This window comes from Artibeus jamaicensis, unplaced genomic scaffold, assembly GCF_021234435.1.
Source record: "Artibeus jamaicensis isolate MK-2021 breed Jamaican fruit bat unplaced genomic scaffold, CSHL_Jam_final contig_1128, whole genome shotgun sequence".
NCBI lineage: Eukaryota > Metazoa > Chordata > Mammalia > Chiroptera > Phyllostomidae > Artibeus > Artibeus jamaicensis.
In genome coordinates, this window is record NW_026521220.1 from 142,685 (window position 1) to 160,054 (window position 17,370).

General features: G+C 51.5%; 2 protein-coding genes and 1 gene segment (V, D, J or C); all 3 read left to right on the forward strand.

Moving 5' to 3' along the window:
• LOC119055078 (immunoglobulin lambda variable 2-18-like) overlaps nt 1-17,370 on the forward strand; it is a 52,534-nt gene that overhangs the window by 23,051 nt on the left and 12,113 nt on the right.
• The window catches only part of LOC119040903 (immunoglobulin lambda-1 light chain-like), a 59,877-nt gene that overhangs the window by 16,795 nt on the left and 25,712 nt on the right, over nt 1-17,370 (forward strand). Inside the window, exons 1-2 of one of the 5 annotated variants that reach the window (XM_053664468.1) lie at nt 12,255-12,327; nt 12,705-13,002. The exons of 3 other annotated variants lie outside the window; for them this stretch is intronic. In XM_053664468.1, the coding sequence (XP_053520443.1) occupies nt 12,282-12,327; nt 12,705-13,002 (344 nt within the window). In that variant the 5' untranslated portion in view covers nt 12,255-12,281. Of the gene's footprint in view, nt 1-12,254; nt 12,328-12,704; nt 13,003-17,370 lie in introns of those variants that run through there. One more of the 5 variants, XM_053664471.1, reaches the window with a different exon arrangement.
• Nucleotides 271-17,370, forward strand: part of LOC128627292 (immunoglobulin lambda-1 light chain-like) — a 39,240-nt gene continuing 22,140 nt past the window's right edge. Inside the window, exons 1-2 of the mRNA XM_053664454.1 lie at nt 271-354; nt 466-771. Coding sequence (XP_053520429.1) covers nt 309-354; nt 466-771 — 352 coding nt within the window. The 5' untranslated portion in view covers nt 271-308. The remainder of the gene's footprint in view (nt 355-465; nt 772-17,370) is intronic.

Consider the following 17,370-nt stretch of genomic DNA (forward strand, 5'->3'; position numbering starts at 1 on the left):
CCTTGGCTGGGCTCAATTGCCAAGGGCACCATGAGGCTCCTTTGAAAACATGTCTATTGGGTAAAATCAATTCTTAATAATGAAACCAATGCCTGGACCTTCTTCTGACATCTGGAAATTACCAGCAGGAGGCTGTTAGGCTCAGGGATCAGACTCCAGCTAAGACAGACAAGTTGAAGAGTAGAGAACACATTTGCATTTATGCTCCTCCCTCCTGAGCTGCTAGGAGAGAGGATAAGACAGGGGCTTGGACAGGCCAGTGCCAGCTGGGCAGCCACAGGGCAGAGGTCCTGGAAGCACCTCCCACCATGGACTGGGCTCCCTTCTACCTCCTGCCCCTGGTTTTCTCCACAGGTCAGAGCATCCCTGGGCACTCAGGGGTCCAGGTTTTCTCCAAGAACAGCTCCAAGGTCATCTATTCAGTCTGGGTGCATTTGACATCACCCCTGTGTTTTGTGTTTGCAGGTCTCTGTGCTGCACCTGTGCTGACCCAGCCCCCATCTGCTTCTGCCTCCCTGGGAGCCTCGGCCAAGCTCACCTGCACCCTCAGCAGTGAGCACAGTGGCTACAACATTCGCTGGTATCAGCAGCAGGCAGGGAAGGCCCCTCGCTATGTGATGTGGCTAAAGAGTGACGGAAGCCAGAGCAAGGGGGACGGGATCCCAGACCGCTTCTCAGGCTCCAGCTCTGGGGCCGACCGCTACTTGACCATCTCCAACCTCCAGTCTGAGGACGAGGCTGACTATTACTGTAACACATGGGACAGCAGTGGTACCACTCACGGTGACACAGGCCAAGGGGGAAGTGAGACAAAAACCACCTTCCCCATCTGTGTCACACTCTCCTCTAGCCCAAACAGGACCAGAGACAAAGCCATGAGCACTTCTGCCTCAGGTCCCAGACCTCAGATCTCAGGCAGTTGTGCAGAGGGTGGGGCAGCAGTGGATTCTGTCTCACAGGTAGGACCTGACCTGGTGTTTGCAGGGCCATGGAAACAGGACAGACCTGGGACCAGGAAAGTCACTGAACCCCAAGTGGGAATCCTTGACACAGGAGGAGACACATATGTTTCAGATCTAACAGAAATCAGTCATGTTGCCTGATACCCTGTCAAATTTTCCTGCAAGGAATCAGGAAAAGAGGACTAGTATGAATATGAAATCCACTTTTTTTCTGAATAGCCCTGACATCGTCCAGATGATATAATTTGTGGACTAGGACACAGAAAAGATGACTGTAACTTATTTCCTTCAATCATAAGGTGGACAAATGATTTGACTCAGCAGAGGAAGACACAAAGGCCAAAAATCCTAATTGGAAACCTAGATATAGGCGCTATAATATTGGGGATTGAAAATATATGGGATGAGATTGACAGCAATGAGATGCTACCAAAAAAAACCACTCAGCACCTGGTATCAGAGCAACAAAATCTGTTCATAATGAAGCAGAAAGTAACACAGACCAAGGTTAGAAAGGGATCCCACCTTCTCTCCAAACTCCCCCCATGTGTCTGTTTGTAAAACAGTTTCCTCCACGACATCACGGGATCCAGCACCTGAATGAAGCTCAGTCTGACGAGGGCAGGACAGTTCAGCGCCAAGACCCTGATGTCCTAAGAAGGAGCTGGGGACAGAAAAAAAAAGTGAGAGTCTCCATGGAGACTCAGACCAGGGCACACAGGGCTTTGGGATGGACTAAGATGCAGATGCAGCTGCAGTGCATCAGGGTTGGCCCAGGAACATGCCTGTCTGACCAGTGTCCTCCTAGGACCACACTGGGAGGGGTTCACTGCTGTCCACCTGCCACTCACAGCTCAGTGACAGTCACACAGAAAGGCACCACCTGTCAACCGCAGGAGACCTGTTCTTTCAGGTCATCACCTGCCACCCAGACCTTCATGCTGCCTTTGGTGGACAGGTCAGAGGACACACACTGAGGTCAACGCCGTGCAGGTCAGGCTGGAGTCTCTGCTAAACCAGGTCCCCTCCCAGGATGAGGAGTCACAGGCGGGGCCAGCCGTAGTGGGGAAAGTGGGTGAGATGACCCACACCACAGATCTCCACTGTCTGAAGCCGTGTGTGGGGCAGTCCTGATGGGCTGTCCAGTGTGGTCTCTGCTGAGGACCAGGGTCACCTCCCCAAGACCAGAGACCCAGGGGGCGAGCCACAGCCGGCTGATGTGCCTCTGTGACCTGTGCAAAGGTCAGGAGGTATGTGGGCCTGCGCACTTCTGTGTGCACACGTGTGTGCACTTCGGTGCAGCCAAGGAGTCCCACAATGACAGATGTCCCGGACTCTCTGTTTCTGGGATTTCCTCTGTCCACCGTTCTGTTGTCCTTGCTTCCCATTAAGGACAAGGATGAAGGACATTAATGAGAACAGGAGGAGTAGCATCATCTGTGTTTAAAACACGTCAGCACATGCACAGCACTTTAAATTTACTAAATAGTTTAGTCTCAAATACACAATGAAGAAACTTCTCGTCACCTCCTCTCCTCACAGACGGGGAAGCTGAGGTAGGCAGCAGCCTTGTCTAAGGCTGGGACCACAAAGAGGCGGACCTGTAGCAAACCAGGGTTACAGCCCCAGAGCCGCTGGTCCTCACCTCCGTCCCGTGGCCTCTCACTGGCTCTAAAACTAAGATCGGCTTTTCCTTTAAATGCCAGAGAGATCTTCTCCTTTCTGTAAAGCCACTGACTGGTATGGGGACTGCAAAGCGCACCCAGCCCTGTCCCATCGGAACCACAGGGACAACTGTAAATGTCCCAGGGTCCACATTTAAAAGATGAGATGAAACCGTTGGGATTGGTTTTCAGAATATATTTTGTTTAATTCAATTAGATGATGGGGTATGGAGAGTGGTGGAAGGAATGGAGGTAACTGTACTTGAACAACAATCAAAAAAGATTTCATTATATTGTTGTGGGTATGTTTCTAAATTCTCCATTCTTTTCTATTGCTCAACATGTCTATTTGCTAATTCCACCCTTTCTTGACTAATCTTAAGACTATAGAAAATAAATATGTTTACTTAAATTTATTCTTTACTTTGGATAATCTAGTTCCTATGTCTTTCCATGTGAGTTTTAAAATACTTATGTTTATATCTGCAGAGAATATGCAGGGATTTTAATTTGCACTTTGTTAAATCTTTATGCCAGTTCTGAAGAGAATTAACATTTTTTCTATATTGAGTCTTCTAATCTGTAAACACTGTGCTTTTCTATCCATTTAGATCTTTTATCAGTTTCATAAACAGATAATAGTTTTCAGCATAAAATTTTTACCAGTTTATTGATTTATGCCTAATTTAATTTGTTTGAAGCTACATCAAATTAAAAAGCTTCTGCACAGCTAAAGAAACCATGGTTAAAGTGAAAATGGAAGCAACCAAATGGGAGAACATATTTGCCAATGACACATCGGTCAAGGGTCTGATATCCAAGATATATGAGTAACTCATACAACTCAACATGAGTCAGGAAAACAATACAATTTAGAAGTATACAAAAGGCCTAAATAGATACTTCTCCAAGGAGGACACAGATGACTCAAGACATAGGAAAAGATGCTCAACGTCACTAGCCATAAGAGAGATGCAAATTAAAACTACAATGAGATACCACTTCACACCCATCAGAGTGACGATCATAGACAAATCAACAAACAACAAGTGCTGGCAAGGTTGTGGAGAGAAGGGAAGCCTCGTGCACTGTTGGTAAGAATGCACACTGGTGCATCCATTGTAAAAAAAATAGTGTAGAATTTCCTTAAAAGAACTAAAAATGGAACTGCCTTTTGACCCATCAATTCACTGCTGGAATTATACCCTAAGAATCCTGAAATACCAATTCAAAAGAATTTATGGACCCCAAAGTTCATAGCAGTGCTATCTACAATAGTCAAGGGCTGAAAACAGACCAAGTGCCCATCAGTAAACAAGTGAATCAAAATATTCTGGTACTTTTACATAATGGAATACTGTGCAACAGAAAGAGAGAAGGAACTCCTACCTTTTGAGACATCATGGATGGAACTGGAGAATATGACGCTAAGTGAAATAAGCCAGTCAGTGAAATAGAAATACCGTATGATCTCACCAATAAGACGAACCTAAGGATCAAAAAGAACCAATGAGAAAATAGAACCACAGGCACAGAAACGTGGAACACACTGACAGGGACCAGAGGTGAGGGGGAGGGGACAATGGTGGAAAGAAGGGGCTGAGACTAGACAAAGAAAAAGTATAAATAACCCATGGACATGGACAACAGTGTGGGGACTGACTGTGGGAGTGGTGAGTTGGCTGGATGGAGGAGGGCAAAGGGGGAAACAATTTGGATAACTGTAACGGAATAACAATAATGAAATTTTCAAAGAAAAAAGAAAACATTTCAATGTGAATCAAATATAAAATTATTGATATATTTTACATTGTTTTTAAACTGGGAAAGTTGCTGTGTATTTCAGAACAGCAGCACATCTCTTCGGGGACAACTCTCATTTCATGCTCAACAGCTGTGATGACCTGTTGCCACCACATTGGACCAAGCAGGTTACAGGGATGAAGTGTCCTTGGGTAACTGTCCATGCAGTACACATGACAGACACCAGGGGGCGATGGAGGGCCCCATGACACAGAGGCCTCATCAGGCAGGAAAAGCTGCTCCACTTTCCACCAGCCCAAGAAGGTTGAGAACAGGCCATGGAGGGAATATTTACATGTGCGTCCACATTAGTTCCATTCTCAAATACACAATATCGAATACAACTGCAGCTTTAAAGACAAATCAGGGTTATTGAACACATTTATTATTAGTTAGTGGAAGGATGACAATGTTCCTTTTGTATTTTTTAATAAATAATCTCCCTCTCACTGGGGAGCTGGTTTCCATAAAACTCATTCAAGTCATAATGTTATACTTTGTGCACTGATCTAGAGGGAAGACTAAGAAATATTTTCTTGAAGCAGGATGAGTTGCATTTTAAGAAAGGAATATATTTCCCTACCTCACAGGTACAGGTCATGGTTTGAAGGTGAAATCCCCCCGGATGGCACTCACAGGTGACCTCCCAGGTGGTCAGGTACCCACAGCACAGGCTGCCCTGCAGGAGGGGCCAGTGGGCCCCATGGGTCCCTGAGGTGTGAGTGTGAGGAGTGGATGGCCTGCAGTGGGAAGGGCAGAGAGGAGCTGCTGTGGTCCCCTCAGCTGGGGACAGTGGGGGGCATGTCTCAGACACCAGACCCTGGTCCCCTCTCCACTGTCTCTCAGACCAAACTCTGAGGAGTGACTCAGGGGTCTGTCTGTGCACATGTGTCACCTCAGGGCTGCACTGTCCCCTCCAAGGACGAGGCCTCCAGCATTTTGTACCTGAACTCACTTCACTGCACCCTCAGCACCACCAGGGGGACAGCCCATGTATTTGTCTGGGACAGCAGGTAGAAAGTGCTTTCCTGAAAATGTAAAGTTTTACAGTTTTATAAACTTAAAAGGCTTCTCTCCCAACACTGACACTTACAGAAACTCAACGGTTTTGACCCTGTGAGAAAACAACCCTGACATAAACTGTTAGAGACCCAGCCTGAAATGAACTCTGTCCAGTCCCCTGATGCCAATGCCCCTTTGACATGGGACCCTGTGCCCTCTGCCAGGGAGGGAGCTGTGGGAGGGTCCCCGAGTTTCCCACACACAGTCCTGTGTGTCACTGGGAAACACAGCTGCAGACAGGTGAGGACCTGAGTGCTCAACACAGCAGAGTCTGGGAGGATGGGGCCCCAGGCTAGAGAGAAGAGGGTGGTGACAGGGGTCCTGAGGTGGGGGCAGTGGGGACGCAGGGCCCAGAGAGGGGCAGGGCAAGGAGAGGACACAACGCTCAGGCTCTGGGTCCACCTCATGGAGGGAAGTCTTGATTCCTCATCACTGTCCTGGGGAACCCTGGAAAAATCATACCCTTGCAATGACCGCCCCCTGCCCATTAAACTAGCAGGGGGGCGCTGGGCCTCCAGCACGGGGATGACGTGGGGTTATGCTGATTTCGGGTTATTGTGACATCAGGTGAGAGTTGAATATAAAATCCTCACCAAGGTTACGCCGTTGCCCGTTCACCATCCTTTACCAAGTTCTACTCCAACATAGAAGTAGCCATCTGATACACTAGCTACAGATGTAGGATGATATTCAGCCTGAAGACACCAGGGGGCACTGTGGGTCCTGGTTTGGGGAACTTAAAGGTAAGTTCCCTCAACTGGGCTCAAGAGCAAAGGGCATGACCGAGGCTCCTTTGAAGACACTTCAATTGGGTAACATCAACTCTTAACAATGAAACCCACACCTGGACCTTCTTCTGACCTCAGGAAATCACCAGCAGGAGGCTGTTACACCCAGAGTTAAGACAAGAGCTGAGATAGACAAGTTGAGCAATGGAAAACAGATTTGCATTCATGCTCCTCCCTCCTGAGCTAGAAGGACAGAGGATAAGACAGGGGCTGGAGAGACCAGTGCCAGCTGGGCAACCTCAGGGCAGAGCTCCTGGAAGCCACTCCCACCATGGACTGGGCTCACTTCTACCTCCTGCCCCTGGTTTTCTCCACAGGTCAGAGCATCCCTGGGCACTCAGGGGTCCAGGTTTTCTCCAAGAACAGTTTCAACAGGCATCTGTCCAGTCTGTGTGCATTTGGTATCATCCCTGCATTTTGTGTCTGCAGGTCTCTGTGCTGCGCCTGTGCTGACCCAGCCCCCGTCTGCTTCTGCCTCCCCGGGAGCCTCGGCCAAGCTCACCTGCACCCTCAGCAGTGAGCACAGCAGCTACATCATTGAATGGTATCAGCAGCAGCCAGGGAAGGCCCCTCGGTATGTGATGCAGCTTAAGAGTGATGGAAGCCACACCAAGGGGGTCGGAATCCCCGACCGGTTCTCAGGCTCCAGCTCTGGGGCCAACCGCTACTTGACCATCTCCAACCTCCAGTCTGAGGACGAGGCTGACTATTACTGTGGTGCAGACTATAGCATTGATGGCCAAACTCGTTAAGCCACAGTGACACAGACAAAGGGGAAGTGAGGCCAAAACCTCCCTCCTCCTCTCCCACCTCCCCACTGCTTCTGGCTGACCTGCTCCCTCTCCCTCCCCAGGACCCTGAGACCCTGACTTCATTGGTTGACTGTCCCATCATCCTGCACCTCCTCCTGGGGACACCCCTAAGGAGAGGCAGATGCAGCTCGTAACTTAGGCTGAGCTGACCGAGTCCATAGGAACCATCTGGCCCTTTGCTCCCATCTTGGGGCTCTTCTCAAGGAAGGACAGTGGACCTTGGTGTCCCAGTGGCGACCTTGGAAGTGGGAACAGTGACTATATTGACTCAGGACACCTGTAGTGAAGCAGGAGTGCTGTACGGACTGAGGTTCAGCAGGAAGCATTTGTCCTTCAGTGGAGGCAGGACAGAGACACCTGACCCTGTGATGGGAGCAGAGCTGGGTCTGGGAGGGAAGCGGGTGCCTGTTGGGAGGTCCGCAGCAGGACCCATGAGGGGCACGGCCTGGGCCCCACAGCCGTGCCAGATTCTCAGCCTGTGGTGCCAAGGAGGACTCCACACGTGCCCACCGGAGTTTTCTAGAGACAGGACAGCACCACGTTCACGGGGGCGGCAGCAGAGCATGGGGGACGGGGACACTGGCGTGAAATACACTGCTCACTGGCAACAAGGCTCAGCCCCGTGGGTGACCCTCCGGACGTACACATGGAAGTTGCCGGTTTCCTGTTACACTAGTTTCCTCCACAACCTTCCTACCAGTGGAAGACAAAGCACCTTTAACACACACCCCAACCTTGGAGTCAACATGGACCAGCCCACTCTCCACAGTAACACTGATTCTAGGACACTGGTCTGAGCTGGCTCAGCTGGGATTTCAGGGCTGGACCCAGTGACTGACTCTGAGATGAAAGTCCAGGAGCTGCCCGTGGCCTCTGTGACCCCCACGAGGCAGGAGGGGAGAAGGTCTCTGGGGAGGTAGTGGACAGGGGGCAGGGCAAGCATGAGGACATGGACTCAGGGTCAGTCCCGTGGTGACCTCAGTCAGCCAAGGGAGCTGGGTCACGGGGACCTGGATCATGCCCATCCTCCCCTCTCCAGTCAAGGGTTGTTCTCTGCAAGGGGCACAGCGACTCTGTCCCAAACAAGGCTCCCTCGGGCCCTCTAGTGGGTGGAGTGTCGTCCACCACCCCCGCTGCAGGACAGTGGGTCAGGAGGACTGTGGGGAATGAAGTTCCAACCCGAGTGTGGACCACACCTTGTCCAGGTCCCCCCGGGGCCTGTGCTGCTGGTAACGTGGAAGAAAGTCAGCAGTGGCCTCGATGGACAGACAGAGGGACCTGTGTTAGTGACGACAGGGAGTGCAGAGGAGCAGTCACAGGTCGCCTCCTGCTGTGCTTAGATGGTGACCAGCCAGTGAGGCAGCTGCCACTTCACATCCCAGGTCACAGAAGGACAGGGGGCCCCTTAGAAGCCATTCCTTTTGGTCAGGGGATGTGACAGGGTCAGGGTCTCAGTGGCACCACTGTCACCTCTGTCCTGTAAAACTGACTAGTGAATGGTGTGAAGAAGGGTCCGTTTCATTGGTGCTCCTTACCTGTGGCTTTGGTTTCAGAGGTGCCAGGTGGTTCTGAGACCGGAAAGTAGCAGTTTGCAGCCACAGTCCCCGTGACGTCCTCACGGCGCGGTTCAGCCTGTGAACAATAGGGGAAGTAGTCCTAGTCTTGCCCGTGGCCTTGACAGAGGCTCCCAAATGAGCAGCTGAAACGGGCCCCAGGACGTGCCCAGGAGGCGGATGGAGCTGGGGAGGGAGGGACGAGGGGTGCAGGGCCAGAGGGAGCCTGAGCAGAGGAGGCGGCCTCGCCCCGCAGGTCCCTCTGCATCTGCGTCCCTCCCTCTCTGCATCTCCCTCGGTCCATCCGTCTGTTTGGGGGTTTGTTACTGTTGTATGTAACTTGTCAGTCCCTCTATCTTGTGCTCCTTGTTCCTTTTCATTAACTCTTCCTTTAATTGCTTCCTCTTCACAAGGTGTGCGTGTGCTCACAGTGATGGGAGTGTGTGTCAGGTGTGCGTTCACGTGTCCATCCCGGCAGTCAAGGCGGAGAACACACCTGACACAGGGGCCCCCTGTTGTCCTTGTGTGACAGTGTCCACCTCCTCCCGCCCAGGAGCCCTTCCCTGCACCTTAATGACTTCTTCATTTCTAAAACCTTTGCTCTGCAGAAATGGTCTGTTGACATGAAATAAATCAAATCTTATAGTAGATAGCCATCTTGGATTGGCATACTTTGCTTTACATTACACCCCAACATTCGTCAAAATTGCTGTTGCATTAAGTTTGTTCCATTTCCTTGCTGAGCAGAATTCTGTGATCTGGGTGGTCCCAGTCTGTTTGACCACCCACCCCTGCAGAGACGCCTGGAAGGTTCTCACCTTGGGGGACTGCACACCAGGGCCCAGAAACACACACGTGTGTACAGTTTCTCTGTGGACGTCAGTTTGCAGTGTCTGAAATGATTGCCCTGAATTGCAATCGCTGGGCCGTGTTTGAACCACGGGATCGTAGCATATATCATATAATATATAACAGAGTTACGACAATGTTACCTCTATGGTTTGAGAAGAACAGGAACATCTTATGATAAACTCAGGTGTCTCACTCACACCTAGTTCAAGTCCAATGTGACATTTCTCACAAGGTCGTAACTTGTGCAGCAGGACTGATGTGTTGTCAGAATTCTCTGAATCAGGAGAGAAGGTCCCGTGTGGCTTCCTGTGCAAACCAGAGGGGAAGAGGCAGCCCCTGTGTAGTGACAGTATTTGTGTGGCACCTGATCACTCATTTCCCTGACACAGGACAGGGTGTCACAGTGCAGTGGCTCCTCCTTCCCCTGGGTCCCCCTTCAGTTGCTCTGACTCCTGGGCCAAGTGTGTCTGCTCAGTGTGACGTCAGTCCTGCCCCTCATACCTTAATGTGACAGATTCAGGTCACATTGGGCCGACCTGGTTTGGACCATAACCCCCTTAGTTTCTCACTGTCCTTCCTGCTCTGACAGACCACACCCTCCCCCCAGGACACTGACCCTGCTGTCCCCACACTCACTTCCTCCTCCTGCTCCCTCTTCCCACCCTGATGGCAGCTCCAGGGTCCCCTCCAGAGAGACCCCTCCAGCGTCTCCCCACACAGGACCTGCTGTCCATTCTTGTCTGATCTCAACTCATTATCTGAATAGTGCAGCAGCTGCACAGTTATTCTCCTGTAATTACTTTTATTGATTGCTTAATTGATTGATTTCTGCTAATTATTTTCTCATTAGAAAGTTTTTTAATCCAAACACAGACAGGACAACAAGAGACGTGGGCAGACGGGAGCCTCTTCACCTCCTGCAGCAACAAGTCTGGGGCCCAACCGGTATTCGCAGACACTCACCGCCCTGTGAGGTCCTCATGCCTCTCAATTTCTTTACCAACGTGTCTCCAGGGGAGGCTCTGCTCTCCTTCTTGCTGCAGACGGTCCTCAGCATGGTCATTGCAGTTCAGCTGTCACACCCAAGGCCAAGGGAACAAGAGGTGCCCAAATCCAATCTGTTTCTTCCCTTCACAAGAGCCCAAGTTGTTAGGGAAACACCCAGCTGACTGACACCCACAGGTCAAACAGAGCCACAAGTTCAATACCAGCCAAGACAAACCTGGAATGAGCAATCATCTGTCTTTGAACAGAAAATAGAAGACAAGGTACAGGTAGAAGGTGGCGGTGACTGTGCTGTGCCACCGACACCAGCATGTCCACTGTGTGCTCCCATGTGCACACTGGCATCTGTGAGGCTGGACTAATCCCATTCACATGTCTCACCCGGGACGCAGTGTCTGGCAGACACAATGGGGCTGAACCACTGTTTGCTGGGTGAGCATCTCCTGTCTCAGTCTTTGGGGCAGATGCCACCAGCGCCCTGTTTTCAACCTGTACTAGTGGTGCCATCAGTGAGAGGCAGTGCACAAGTTTTGTGTCCCCCATGCAAGCCCCAGAATCACACAGCTACCCAAAGGATATGTCAGAGATAGATGCTTCAGGGGGGCCCGCCTGTTCCTCCTCCCACTGAGCCTATTTGTACTTTTATGGGTGTTCTGAGCCACTTGTGCCTGGTCTTGAGGTCAGGGTGGTTATGGAGGAAACAGCAATGCCCCCTGGGACCCGTGGTCCCTGGATCAGGGAGTCACCACCTGAGCAGTGGGTTCAGACTCTGCACCTGGACAGAGCACACACCTGCTCCCCCTGCAGCCAGTGTGGGGAGGCCACCAGGGGGCAGCAGAGGCCACCTGGCAGAGCCTCTTGGAGACTGGGAGGGCCTGGGCATGAGGAATTCTAACCTGCAGGGGGATTATTATAATTTATGTTTTGAATCATCTGCCCCTTATTAATATTTGAAATAATTTAATTGTTCTAAAACAGGGGGTTATTAACCACCACTCACACCTGTGGAAACAGGAGTAACTTTTCCACACTCTCACCTCTGACACTGATGACATAACACACTGACTGACTCTCTCAGGTTGGGTTCCTGTAGAACTGGCCTGTTTTTCCATCACAGGTCCTGGTAGTTCATTCCTGCCCAGCCCACCCCATTAGTGCTAACACTGTAACTGTCACACCTTCTCTAGCACTGGGGCTGACCCTGGCATTAGCTGACACTGAGCACATGGGGCACAGCATCTATGACCTGTCCCAGGAGCTGGAACCAGCTTAGAAACTGACAGCATCTCTGGGGCTTCACGTTCTTCGTGTGCCCTGAGCAAGGTGGGAATGTCTTTCAGGCTCTGATGCTCACACACTGTCACTGGGGTGGGACCCTGCTCAGACCTCAGGCTCATACTGTCACCACTGCAGTTAACACTCTATAGTGGGTTCAGAACATGCAAACAAATACCACGTGTGAGCTTGGTTCTGGCCAGGTCAGCCCAGGAGTGAGGCCAGGAGCAGTCTGGTATAGAGATGCCAGCCCCACACTATGGCACCAGGGGATGAACCTGAATCCCCTGGGAATGAGATGGGGTCTGCAGGGACCACCCCACTCTTCCCTGAGTCTCTCAGGCTGAGCCCCCATCAAGAACCACCCAGCTCCTCAGGCAGCGCCCCTGAGCCCTGGCTGATTTGCATGCCCAGCAGCTCTCTCTGCAGCAAGGGGATAAGAGAGGCCTGGGAGGAAGGCTGCCCAGCCTGGGGCCTCAGGGAGCAGAAGCGGGGCACCTCCACCATGGCCTGGATGCCTCTCCTCCTCGGCCTCCTGGCTCACTGCACAGGTGCTGCTCCCAGGCTCCCACTCACCGCCAACCCCAGGGATCTGGACAAACCTGACCCTGACTCTGAGCTCAGCAGGGCACTGCCCGGGAGATCCAATGCCCCTGACTGTGCTGCAGGATTGAGGGGCTGGGGGTGCTGTTTCCTCCACTGTGCTCACTGGTCTGAGTGAGCCTGAGGGCCTGACCCTGCCCGGAGAAAGGGACAGGAGGGTCCTCATGTCTTCACAGGCTTCTTGGGTCAGCTGGATCCTTGGGACACGTGGGCTGAGACTGATGGCCCAGAGAGTCCCTGTAGATCTCTCCAAGAAGGGCAGGCGAGAGTCTCCTGGGAAGGGGTCCTTCGTCCTTAAACCCACCTGTCCTTTCTTGTCTTGCAGGTTCTGTGTCCTCCTACGAGCTGACACAGCCGTCCTTGGCGTCGGTGCAGCTGGGACAGACGGCCAGGATCACCTGTGGGGGAAACAGCATTGGAAGTAAAAATGTGCACTGGTACCAGAAGAAGCCCGACCAGGCCCCAGTGCTGGTCATTTATGAGGATATCAACCGGCCCTCAGGGATCCCTGACCAATTCTCAGCCTCCAAATCAGGGAACACGGCCACCCTGACCATCAGCGGGGCCCAGGCCCAGGACGAGGCTGACTATTACTGTCAGATGTGGGACAGCAGTAGTAAAACTCACGGTGACACAGACAGACGGGGAAGTGAGACAAAAACCTCAGTCTGTGCCACACTCCCCTCGGGCCCCACAAGGACGGCAGACAAAGCCGTGAGCAGCTTTGGCCCAGGTCCCATTTCTCAGGTGTCCAAATGTTCCCCTCCTCCCAGCCTCAGGCAGCTGTGCAGAGGGTGGGTCAGGAGTGGAATCAGGGCGGCAGGACCCGGCTGCCTGCTGTGTCTGGGCCACTGACTCAATTCTGAAAAGAGGGCCTGTTAAGAAGACAGCCTGCTTCTGTCCTGTGTCCAGAAGTGACAGTCCTTCAATTTCTGCATCATGGTGACTGGTGTTCCTTGTGCAATGCTCTGAATTCATCCCCAGAGCTGCCAGCTCAGCTGAGCTCCACAGGTCCCAGGCTCCGCGGCTTCCCAGGCCTCTGACTGGGGCCAACCAGCATCTGCACACCCAGGACCCCTGCTGGAGCCCCGGTGACCATGGCTGTGCCCTCACTGGGAAGTTCCCACGGGGCAGAGAATTGCCTCCCTCAGGGTCAAACCTCTCCCTAGGTATGATTCAGCCCCGTGGACACCTGATGCCAAGATGCAGGCCCTGCCTCAGGTCACAAGGACCCAGTACCCCCCAGCTAAGCCCCTTACTGTCACCAGTTTGCAGTTCCCAGGTCTTGCTTCTGAGCTTCTTTCCACTCAGGGAGGTGTCAGAGAGACCCCTGACACCTCCCTGAGTGGGGTTCTCTGTGTCGGAGGGATTGTCCAGGGTCACAGAGAGGAAATAACAGCCCAGGAGCATGTGGGAGAGGCGAGGGCCCCACAGAGAAGACACTCAGGTGTCTATAAATGTTACTGGTGAGCACACGTGGGAGGAAACCAGCTGAGGCTGAGGAGGGAGCCACACGAGGACACGGGAGGGGACGGTCACAGGTCAGCACACCAGCCTGCAGTGCTTGTGCCCAGTCAGGGGGAAGCTCCCAGTTCAGGCACCAGGTGGATGAGTCAGAAGACCTTGTGTCCCACAGTGGGGAACTTAGTCCCAACCAAGGTCTGCTCTGGTGGCATCTCAGAAAGTGTCAGTGAGAGCAGGTGGACACAGGATGGACCTGTGACCAGTAAGACACTGAACCCCAAATGGAATCCCTGACACAGGGGGACACACTTCTGTTCCAGATCCAACAGGAATCAGTCTTGTTGCCTGACACCCTGTCAGACTTTCCTGCAAAGAATCAGGGAAACAGGACTGTTGTGAATGTAAAACCATTTTATCCAAAAGGCCCTGGAATGGCCCAGATGACACAGTTTCGGGACTAGGACCCAGAAAATGTGACTGTGATGGTATTTCCTCCAATCATAAAAAAGGACAAATGATTTCACATGGCAAGGGAAGACACAAAGGCCAAAAATCCAAACTGGAAACCTAGATAAAGAGGTGTAATATTAGGAATTCAAAATGCACAGGTTGCGATAGACAGCGCATGAGATGCTACCAAAGAAAACACTGAGCGCCTGCTGTCAGAGACACAGAATCTGTTCATAATGGAGAAAGTGATGAAGACCAAGGTTAGAAAGGGACCCATTTTCTCTCCCAACACCACTCATGCAGCTGTGTGTAAAACGCTTTCTCCACAACGTCACGGGGTCCAGCACCTGAATGAAGCTCAGTCTGATGAGGGCAGGACAGTTGAGCACCAAGACCCCGGTGGCCTAGGAAGCAGCAGGAGGATGTGAGAGTTTCCATGGTGACTGATACCAGAGCACACAGGTCCCCTGGGATGGACTAAGATGCAGATGCAGCTGTAGCCTTGGTCATGAAGCGACCAGAAACCTGCCTGTGTGACCGTCCCCCCTAGGATCACAAGGGAGTGGCTTCACTCCTGTCCACCTGACACTCGCAGCTCAGCGACAGTCACCACAGGAACACACCATCTGTCTAGCACAGGGCACCTGCTGTCCCTCCCACCCAGGCTCCCTGTGGTCTTGACCCCGTCCTCACGCCTGCCCACATCTGTCCCTCCCATCAGGGTTGGGGCCCACTGCGTCCTGACTTCTCATTTCTGCCAGGCATGTAGGGCCCCTGGACAGATGGGGACTGTATCTGTCAGGAGCAGCAGTGACATTGGACATTATAATTTCGTCTCCTGATACCAGCAGCTGTGACTGCAACCTAATGTGGCTAAGGTGGAAGGTCAGGAAGCAAACCTCACAGACCCCAGGGGACAACACGGCCTCTCTGAGCCTCCCTCTGTGCTCCGTGCAGCCCTGAGGCTGGTAGTTATACAGGTTCCCATGCAGGGCGGGGATGGGGCTCTTTGCCAGTGTCTCAGTGCTGAGAGGGGGACACAGTCCATCCTGGGCTCGCCCTACTCTCTGTCCATCTCCTGTCACGTTGTCACCTCTCCTGATATTGGAAACCATGTAGGTTCAAGGCTGCAGAAGAGAGTCCCCTCCTCTCTCCCACCTGGCACAGTGTGTTCTTGTGAACACGAGCGCATGAGGCCACCTCAGCCAACACTGTGTCCCTGACTGTGGTCCTCATCTGGTTGGCCCAGCCAGGCGGACCTATCACGTACTCTGCTCAGATGCACTTCTGCACAAACCCGTCTGACTTTATTTGGGTATTTTGAGGAATATCACAAAAATCGCTGAAAATTAAGGGCATTAATTCTGGTGAACTGAACATTAAATAAGGTGCCATTTGTGATCATCGGTTTATTTCTTTTTTTTTTTTACTTAGCAATTATTTTTCTTTTTTTATTTTTTATTTTTTTTATTATGCTGTTACAGTTGTTCTATTCCCCCCTTCATTCCCCTCCACCCTACTCCCCATCCCCACCATTACCCCCCCTTAGTTTATGACCATGTGTCTCAATTCCTTTAGATTCTATATTTCCCATGCTATTCTTGCCCCCCCATCTATTTTCTATCTACTGTCTATGCTACTTATTTTCTGTACCTTCTCCCCCCTTCTCCTCCTCCCACTCCCCTGTTGCTAACCCTCCTTGAGATCTTCATTTCTATGTTTCCACTCCTGATCTAGCTGTCCTTTTAGTTTGCTTTTGTTTTAGGTGTGGTTGTTAATAACTGTGAGTTTGTTGTCCTTTCACTGTTCATGCTTCTTTAACTTCTTTTTCTTAGATAAGTCCCTTTAACATTTCATATAATAAGGGCTTGATGATGATGAACTCCTTGAATTTGATCTTATCTGAGAAGCACCTTATCTGTCCTTCCATTCTAAATGAAAGTTTTGCTGGGTAGAGCAATCTTGGTTGTAGGTCTTTGGATTTCATGACTTGGAATACCTCTTTCCAGCCCCTTCTTGCCTGTAAGGTCTCTTTTGAGAAATCAGCTGACAGTCTGATGGGGACTCCTTTGTAGGTGACTGTCCCCTTAGCTCTTGCTGCTTCTAGGATTCTCTCCTTCATTTTAATTTTGGCTAATGTAATTATGATGTGCCTTGGTGTGTTCCTTTCTTGGGTCCAACTTCTTTGGGACTCTCTGAGCTTCCTGGATTTCTTGGAAGTCTATTTCCTTTGCCAGATTGGGGAAATTCTCCTTTATTATTTGTTCAAATAAGTTTTCCACTGGTGGCTGTGCCTTTCCCCCTTCTGGTACCCCTATAATTCGGATGTTGGAGCATTTAAAGATGTCCTGGAGGATCCTAAGACTCTCCTCATTTCTTTGAATTCTTGCTTCTTGACTCTTTTCTGTTTGGCCATTATTTGCTTTCTTCTGGTCCACTCCATTGATTTGAGTCCCAGTTTTCTTTTCATTGCTATTGGTGTCCTGTGTAATTCCATTCATTTCAATTAGTTTCACCTTCATATATTTGTCTAATTTGTCGGTATAATCAACCAGTTCTGTGAGGATCCTGATGACCAGTGTTTTAAACTGTGCATCTGAGAGTTTTGCTATTTCTTCATCGCTTAGATCTATAGGCTCTGGGACTTTGAGATCTTGTGACATTTTTGGTCTGTTCTGGCCCTTTAAGTGTGAGAAGCAGTGCCTTGGACTCCCAGGTCGCTGGGTTGTGACGCTATATGTGGGGGCGTGGTCAGAGCGGGGAAATGGCGACCCCCTCTGCTGTTTCTCACAGCTGGGTGAGGAGCAGTGCCTTAGGTGGTTCACCTGGGCCGGGCTACTCAGAGTCGCTGGGTTATGACGCTGTATGTGGAGGTGGGGTCAGAGCAGGGAAATGGCAGTGCCCTCCACTGCCGCTTGCTGCGGGGACCTGCCGGGCCCCAGTCCAACCGCCCACTCCCTCGCCTGTTCGCCCGCGCACAAATGCGCGACCACAGTCAACACGCAGCACCGCTCCCCCGCTGTCTCCCCCGCGGTCGCTTGCCTGGTGGCTCGCTCGTTCACTCACTAGGTCCAACC